The 9,570-nt window shown below is 35.1% G+C and overlaps 1 protein-coding gene across 1 annotated transcript; it reads left to right on the plus strand.

The window, feature by feature from the left end:
* Window positions 1–3,977: 3,977 nt before the first annotated feature.
* Window positions 3,978–5,568, plus strand: LOC126630006 (acyltransferase Pun1-like). Its single transcript, XM_050300185.1, has one exon. The coding sequence runs from the start codon at window positions 4,030–4,032 to the stop codon at window positions 5,443–5,445; it is 1,416 nt and encodes a 471-aa protein (XP_050156142.1). The 5' UTR covers window positions 3,978–4,029; the 3' UTR covers window positions 5,446–5,568.
* Window positions 5,569–9,570: the final 4,002 nt, after the last annotated feature.

Here is a 9,570-nt window from a genome sequence, read left to right on the forward strand (position 1 = left end):
AAATTATCTATATATTTAAAGGGAAAAATGGTCAGTGGATGTTAAACCATCTCTACGCCTTTTTTTTATTTTATAAATTATCTATATATTTAAAGGGAAAAATGGTCAGCGGATGTTAAACCATCTCTACGGCTGTTAAACCATCTCTACGGCTTTTTTTATTATAAATTATCTATATATTTAAAGGGAAAAATGGTCAACGGATGTTAAACCATCTCTACGGCTTTTTTTATAAATTATCTATATCTATTTTTATATCTATATATATAAAGTCAACACACCAAAATGGTGAAGTTTTCAATATACCAAAAATGTCCCTCTCTAAGAGTGCTACTAAAATCACTTTATTGTCTTATTTTTTCACACACATTTTAACGAAAATGTTAATCACATATTTATCCTTTTAGCAAAAGACTTTTAAATCCATATTTATAAATTCGTTATAAGTCTTTTAATTTTAATTAAATAAATTAAAAGAGAATAAAGAAAAACTAAAATAAAACTAACTAAAACTAAAACAATACATTAGAGGTTGGTAGAGAAATAATTTTTTAATTTTTTAATTTTTCATGGCGGGTGAAATTATAACGTGGGTGTAGAAATATAACATTGGGTTGAGTTTATCAGCACTCCTCTCTGATTAGAATGTTAAAATGAACTTAAAATGGTGAAGCTTTCAATTTACCAAGAATGCCCCTCTCTAATTAGAATGTTAAAATGACAATTAATTAAAAATTTTCAAAAATAAAAGATTCTTACTTAGTGGGCATTTTTATGGTTTCTTTCTCTGAATTTTTAAAATAATTATAAAATTAGTATTTTAAATAAATTAATTAAAAATTCTGAAAAATAAAAGATTCTTACTAAGTGGGCATTATTTATTGTTTCATTCTCTGAATTTTTAAAATAACTATAAAATCAGTATTTTAAATAAAATTAAAAAAATAAATTTTAAAAAAAAAGCTAAATTTGGCAAGGGTTAGGTTTGACAATTTTTGACACGATCTGTTAACTTGAAACAAAACGGCACAAAACTAACAGATTATCGGGTCGACATGATAGCGAATCAAGTCGTTATCGGGTAACCCGATAAGCACCTGTTAAGATAATGGGTTGGTCCGGGTATACACATGGGTAACCCGATACACGATAAGCAAAATATTAATTTAATATTTTTATACTCCTAAAAATACTATAATAATTATATATATAAATTAAATTAAATTTAGAAAATTTGAAAAATGAGGTAATATATTTTTATAGGTATAGTACGTTATTTTATTTATTTTCATAATTATTTTGGTAAATTTCTCATAATTTGAATGGTTTATAATGTTTGGTTTTTCTATACTTAGTTTATGCGGATGAGAGTTCTGATGTGGAAACCTTACTGAAAACATCATCAACATAACTTTTGAAGACAATAAATCAAGCCAAAGTACCAATACAATTCTCCCATGGTGATCGATGAAAATTGAAGGATTTTGTAAACAAAATAACATGCAAGCTTTGAGTTTCATTAGCAAGATTTTAACTTCTAAGAAAGACTTTACAACCTTGAAAAGAAAAACTCCTTCACTTTACATATCCTTGCACATTTGATATTTTGTAGTAGACTAGTAGTGTATTGGTGCTTTTTTATTAGGCTCTTATTTTGGAGTGTAAATGTAGTACATAACGACAAATGTGTTTTTATGCTTTGAAGTAATATTTATGTGGTAATGTGGTATGTGCAAATTTAAGGAAAAAAGTATTTTTCTTAACTGGTCATAACAGGTCAGGTCTTTTACCTGTTGGTTAAAGTGACCCGACCTGTTAAGGACCCGTTAAGATAATGGGTGTGATACGACATGACTCGTTAAGATAACAGGTGTTACACGAAAAACAGCAAACACGACCTGTTTCCCAAGCCTAGCAAGGGGCTAGTCTATATATATAAATCCAGCATCCTAAAATGGTGAAGCTTTCTAAACCCCAAAAATACCAGCACAACTTGTAAATGAGAGGTTTTAAGTTCGATTCTCGCTTTGTTAGCCTATTGTGAGGCTTAGCCCCATTCCTCCACCCCTTTAGTATACGTAATATCGTTTGTTAAAAAAAGAAAAATAGAGACAGTTAGCCACTTTCAGCATCGAAGAGACGGAAATAAAAACTACCTAAAGTACCTAACCCCCAACGGGAGCCCCCCCCCCGGATAAAACTCTACTCCTCCATGCATCTCCTTCCATTAGCAGGAATGATTATTTGGTGCAGATTTTTCTCCTTATGTTGTAAGTCAAAGAATGCCGATGAAGGAAGGAGGAAATTTTCCAAATTGGACTGCAATTTCATATTGCAAATGATTCCTGAGTTTGTTAACGCTATATCTTACAGGCAATGACTTTTTTTTTTTAAATTTAATAGGGGTGCAATGACTAATGAAATTGGATAGTGTAGGACAATATAAATATTAGAATCATTGTTCAATCAATTCGAGAATATCCAAATCCATCTGACACAAATATCAATAAACAAAACAGTAAATCGAAAATGTAAAGAATAATTTGTCCTATATATCAAGAGAGACGTGTTTTTCATTGTTCTAAAGTCGTAGACGTCTCGCTATGCGCCGATTATAACGGTTATCTACAATATCAAGATACAACCCTCGAATCTTACAGAGTATCTTATCCATAAGCACAATTATGATAGATAGGTGCCAAGTGGTGATTGGACAAGGATTGTCTGCCCTCCTAGTTGTGATGCTCTTCCATGCCCTCCTATTTTGTGCGGTCACGGTTAAGCCACGTCAATATTTTATATTAATTTTTTAATGAGATAATAAGATAAAAAACAATAAAAATATAAAATATTGATGTGGCTTAACCGTGACCGCACAAAATAGGAGGGCATGGAAGGGCACCACAACTAGGAGGGCAGACAATCCTTGTCCGTGGTGATTGATTGTTGATGATAAAGATGAATAGGAGGATAATTGGGAATATAGAGGAGGAGTACAGTAGGGAGAGAAGGAAAATAATTGAACGTATCTTTTTATGTTTGAGGAATTCTTTATTTATTAAACTTTTTGTTAAAAAAAAAAAAAAAAACTCTGTACACTGACACTTCATATTTATTGTTTTAAATAAATAAATAAAGATTTGAATTTTTAGTAAAATAAATTAATTAAATAACCAACAGTTTTTCTCCTTAGAATCCAATAAGCCCAAACCATTTCTCACTCGAGTAATAAAGTTCTCTTTTCTCCTTCATACAAGTGAAGGAGAAAACAATTGTTGTGAGATATGCATTTAGTCTTTTTCAATCTCATGAATAGAAAATTGTATTTAGTCTTAAACATCAACAAAACAAAAATAAAATCTCATGCATTATTATAAAGAGCTATCAAATGTTGAATTTTCATTATTTGCAAGATGTTGGATTCTATGAGCGTCTGAATGAGACTCTGAGTAGGAGAAAAGGTTCTTGACTGCAGGCTACACCATGTTGGACATTTGTTGATGAGTTGCATGTATATTGTTTGTTCAGGTTTTAATTACTTTCCTTTGCTATGATTTTTCATCAACTTGATATGACATATGTTCAGTTTTGTATTCTATGGCCATAATGTGTAATGTTGTTTTTTTTTAATAAGAATGTTGTTGCAGAAGTGTAATGCAAGTTGTAAAGTGTGATGTTGTTGCAAAATTATCTTCACAAATGAAAATATCAAAAATAAAGTAAAAATTTGTAAATCAAACCTAACGTGTGATTAGAAAGGTGTAAGTCGCGGGTAGCGAGCGGAATTAATAAATGTCTCTTACGTGTGCGTTAGCGTGTGTGGATAGACTAGTATTAATTAATCAAACGCACATCTACAAGAGGGGAACTATTTAAAGGGAAAAAATGGTCAATGGATGTTAAACAATCTCTACAGTCGTCTATAAATTATCTCCAAATCGCTCTGACAAACTACTTCCTCCTAATTAATTTTCAACCTTAATCTAGACCCCCAGACCTCTCAAACCCTCATCTCCAACTCGATCAAGAATGGCAATTAGACATGGAACAATACTCAGTAGTTGTGATATCAGTTCACTGGTGGAAATAACCTCAAGAAAGACCATCAAACCATCATCTCCAACTCCTCCTCACAATAGAATTCTTAAACTCTCTCTTCTGGACCAAATTATGCCTCCTACTTTATATGGAACTATCCTATGGTTCTTCCCAAACCACAATGCTTCTGATTTTGCTTCCAAAACTTCGGAGAGTACTACAACAAAATCTAAGCGCTTGCAGGATTCTTTATCCAAAGCTTTAGTTCAATTCTATCCAATGGCTGGCCGAGTCAAAAGCCCCGCGTTCATTGAGTGCAACGATGAAGGGGCTCATTTTCTTGAAGCCCGAGTTAACTGCCAGCTTTTGGACCTTCTCATGCAACCCAATCCCGAGTTACTCAACCATTTAATGGCCCAAAATGATCCTAGAACAGCCAACGAAGCTTTGGGATCTACACTTTTGCTTGTTCAAATCAGTGTTTTCAACTGTGGAGGAATTGTTGTTTCTGTGTCCGCTTCACACAAGATTGCAGATGCAGCATCACTTGTCACGTTTGTGCGAGCATGGGCAGCGATAAATCGTGATAGAGTCCTCGAACTGCAATTGGGGACACCGGAGTTTACTGGAGGGTCTTTATTGCCGCCTAGAGAGCTATCCTTGCCGTCCAGCATGGTAAATTTGGAAATCCCAATTCAAAGTTTAGTTACAAGAAGGTTTGTATTCAATCTCTCGAAGATGGTCAGTCTCAAGGAAAAAATTGGAAGTGTCCAAGCCTTCATCCCATCAAACGGCCATCTTGTTTTGGCTATCATTTTGAAATGTTCTATTGCTGCTTCCCGTCAGTGCAAGCCCGAGAGTTCAATCAAGCCAACGGTGCTGTCCCAAATGGTGAGCTTCCGCAAAAGCATCGTCCCGGAGATATCAGAAAATGTCATGGGGAATTGGTTTTGGCCAATGCAAGTGTTGTTCAAAGAAAATGAGATTGAATTACCCGATTTGGTGAGCAAAATGAGGCAAGGATTGACAGAATTTCGCAATGAGAAGGCCAGCAGATTTAAGGGTGAGGATGGATTGTTGGTGGTATCTGAGTCTCTTAGAGAGAGGAATGATATTAACAGCGTAAATGTTTATAGAACCTCAAGTTTGTGCAAACTTCCTCTGTATGAAATGGATTTTGGATGGGGGAAACCTGCGTGGGTCACCAGCCTAACTGTCTTCAAGAACATAATTTTGTTGGTTGACACAAAAGAGCAAGATGGTATCGAAGCTTGGGTGACCCTTGATGAACAAGAAATGGCCATATTTGAGTCTGATCAGGAGCTTCTTGCATTTTGCTCCGTCAACCCCAGCATTTGCCATTCAGGGTTGGTCCTGGGTATTCCAAGGCCCATGGCGAAGATCTAAATTATGCTCTTTAGGAATTTGGTCTATTTTTAAGTTAATGTTGTGAATATATTTTATATGATATTGGTTGTCTAAATCTATTGTAGATTCGTACAAAATCCTATGAGATTTAGAATATTTTCCTTGTACAAGTTGTATTACTTTGAGAGCAAGTTTCTCTCTCTCTATTGTTTACTATAAATAAAGGCACAAGTCATTGGGGAATATAATTCCTCAAGCCATTCTTCATCTCTCTCTATTTCTCTCTTTGTCGTTGAGTCTTGAGAATGTTCTAAAGAACGTGTACAACATAGAATTATGTGTTCTATCGATAGAATTCTGAGATGGGACTTATGATTTGTTTTAGGCAACCATCGTACGTGCACGCCTTGATCGTTGTTCGAGGGTGCATTAGTGCAGATTCCAGGTGAGGACTTTAATATATGTGATATGTGACTACCAATGAAATTCTCATGTTAGTATCCTTAGTGGATATGGCATGGTTTTCTACTAAATATTGTATTTATATTCAGCCATCGATACATTTTATAAACTGTGATTTGAAATGCATATTCGAGATGTTTGAGAAACATGAGGGCTAGTAGAGGGCCGATAGCCCATCATGATAGGGAGTTGTTACATTGAATTTGTGGCATGCCTTGTTTTGTTGAGCCATTGTAAACTATGTTCTTGGGATTCTGTGGTTCTGTTGAGTGGTCTGGAACTAGGTTCCGTTGGATTTCCGTTGAGTGGTCCAGTTCCCTACTCTGTATGGATTCCGTTGAGTGGTCCAGAATCCATTTATCTTCGTTTGGATTCCGTTTAGTGGTTTGGAATCCTTCCTACTTCACGATTCCGTTGAGTAGTCCATAATTGTATTTTTTCGGTTCCGTTGAGTGGTCTGGAACCTTGTCTTGTTGGATTCTGTTTAGTGGTCTGGGATCCCTCTCCTATTCAGTTTCGTAGAGTGGTCCGGATCGTTGGATTTCGTTAAGTATCCTTTGTCTTCATTGGTTCTTTGGTTCCTTAGAATTGGTTTAGAACATGGAAGCGTATGAGATGTAGTCTTCGGTCAAACTGTGTCACTCTAGCCTTAGTTTTCAACGTATTTATGAACGATATATTTGAGAACCTTTGTGATTTGATTTAGCAAGGCTGATGGATATATGGTTGACTCATTTGGAATTTTCAATGGTTTGATTTTGATTATATGATTTTATGAAGAATTGATTTGTATTTGTTATTTATAAATTGTGATCGATGAATCTGTTTTATGATTATCCATATACGTCAGATTATTGTCATTGACATGAGTTTTGCAGCTTATCCGGGTTATTACTTTGCTCAGTGCATTGCAGGGGCAATTGTGTAGGTGATAGGGCTTAGTTGATACGAGTAGCCCTTGGGGTAGTAGACTGATGTCAGAGAGCTTGGAGTGCTTAGGTTAACCCTGTATCTTTCATTGTATTTTGTTTGGACTTTCTTATGAAAGCCTACGAACATGTAGCTTTGATGTACAATTGTATATTTGCGATAAAGACCCCACCACTTTGTAAGATTGGGAATTCCAGTTCAGTATTTCTTGCTTATATTTCTTAGCACCCCTATAGTAGAGCGTCACATGTAAATCCTGGACGTATGTCGGGATCGAAGCGTGATATTTAAACGGCTTTTTAGCTAAAATGGTCCCTAAGATTTGCATAACACATCACTTTGGTTCTTGAGATTGAAAATCAATAGAAATGGTCCCTGAGATTATCCACCATCCATTATTTTGGTCATTCCGTTAAAAACTCCGTAAAAGCTCGGCTGAAAGCTTGGGCAATTTTCAAAGCTTCGTAACTCAATCATTTCTTAACCAAATTCGACCCATAATATATCAAAATGAAGATAGGAAAGTTTAGAACATGATTTTACCATTTGGAAGCCCAATAGTTGCTGAAGATGGCCGGAAAATAGCCTGAAAGGTGACTAGTCCGCGAGAAAACTGGAAAACTTGCCGGAAACTGGGTAAACTTTAAACGTTCATAACTTCTTCAATACTCAACGAAATCGAGTGATTCAAAATAAAAATCAATGTTCTTAACAAGAAGAAGAAAATAATACCTTTCTAGATGGCTAGCTCACCGTGTTTTGGCCAAAAAAGGGCTTGAAAGTGGCTGTCTTGGTCTCGAGTTAGCCACTTTCGAGCCGTTTTCCGGCCAAACCATGGCGAATTAGCCATTAATAAAGCCACTATTCTCTTAGTCTCGTTGAGAAGTATGATGTTTTTTTAATCACTCAATTTCGTTGAGTATTAAAAAAGTTATGAACGTTTAAAGTTTACCTAGTTTCCGAAGAGTTTTCCAATTTTCCCACGAAGCAGTCACACGAAGTAGTCACCTTTTAGGCTATTGTCTAGCCATCTCTGGCCACTATTGGGCTTCCAAATACTTATAATATTTTTCTACACTTTCCTATCTTCATTTTGATATATTATGGGTTGAATTTGGTTAAGAAACGATTGAGTTACGAAGCTTTGAAAATTGCCCAAACTTCCAGCCAAAAGTTTCGGGACACTTAATGAAGTTTTTAAGGGAAGGACCAACATAATGGATGGTGGACAATCTCAGGGACCATTTCTATTGATTTTAAATCTCAGGAACCAAAGTGATGTGTGATGCAAATCTCAAGGAGCATTTTGGCTATATAGCATATTTAAACACTTAGGGGGGAGTGTTGTGAATGTATTTTGTATGATTGTGTATCCCTTGATACATATATTCATTTGATTAATTAATTTGATTTTGATGTTTTATTTCTCTTTTTCTTCCTAACTTTAATGTATTTATTACATTTAATCTGTTATAGGCCTAATTTACTGAACTGTATAAAGGACAGAGGGAGAGAAGGTGCGGCACATAGAAAGAAGAGAGAGATGTGTAATTATGAGGTGTGTGTTGTATTGCCCCATTGTGTCTTTATTTATAGTAGTACGGAAGGTTAAATTCTTACCCTATTAGGATTACAACTCTAATACATTACTACGAAACCATTTATTACTGTCACTATGATAACCGACAAGAAACGTATATTACTGTCGGATGCCAGTGTCAAGAAATGAAAATTTTCCAACAGAATACTCTAAAACCGATAGAAATTGTGTCGGATATAACCGACAGAGAACATATTAATAATGAATAAATAAGAGCATTCTCTGTTGGATAAAACTGACAGAAAATACTCTAAAACCGATAGAACTTGTGTCAGATATAACTGACAGAGAATTTATCAATAATGAATAAATAAGAGCATTCTTTGTCAGATAAAACCGACAGCAAATATATTAATAATAAAAAAAATGTAAAAAGGACAATTTAAATAAACATAAACAAAACTAATAATTGAATAAATAATACTAACAAAGCAAATTCGCATTGTAGCATGCATAACCTCACATCAATAATCAAGCCATGCCATATTGGTAACAACTACAACTAGATTAAAATCGACAAAAATCGTATTCAAACAGAGGATTTCAGTCAACTATACTCGCTAAAAAATTGATGGAAAAAGAAAAAAGATCGGAGCTGGAGAACTCCTAAAGAAGCTAGTAAATCAAATAAAGAATATGGAAGAACCTGAAAATTTTCTAGGGATGCCACATATTACAACCCATTGAATGGGAGTTTTGCTAGGGACTACCTGCGAAAAGTGAAGGATGGACGGGTGAGGGTGGGAAACCAAAAAGGACAACCCAGAAAAACATATTAACTCAGGGAACACGAAAACTAATTTTCAGTTGAAGCCCACCTAAGGGTTGGTATGAGCTCTTATCCTTCCTTCCCCTTCCATGAGGGTTGGTATCAGCATCCAAGTCCATAACCCTAAGCCGCATCTACTTGTGCTAAGTCAGACAACACGTTACAAATACAACTCCATGCTTCACATCTCCAACAATACTCACACAATCAATTTGCTATTTAATGCTAATTCTTAAGCTTCTTAAGCATAGACTAGGAATCCACGTAATACAAATAATTTAAAACGTACTGGTTTCAGAATGTTGCTCCTCGAATTGTTCAACCATTGGTGACTGAAGTGAGAAGGAGAGGGGGAGAAGAGAAGGAGAAGGAAATGAGGTGAGTAAAAAGGGGGAGGGAAGGG

Source organism: Malus sylvestris, chromosome 7 (assembly GCF_916048215.2).
Source record: "Malus sylvestris chromosome 7, drMalSylv7.2, whole genome shotgun sequence".
NCBI lineage: Eukaryota > Viridiplantae > Streptophyta > Magnoliopsida > Rosales > Rosaceae > Malus > Malus sylvestris.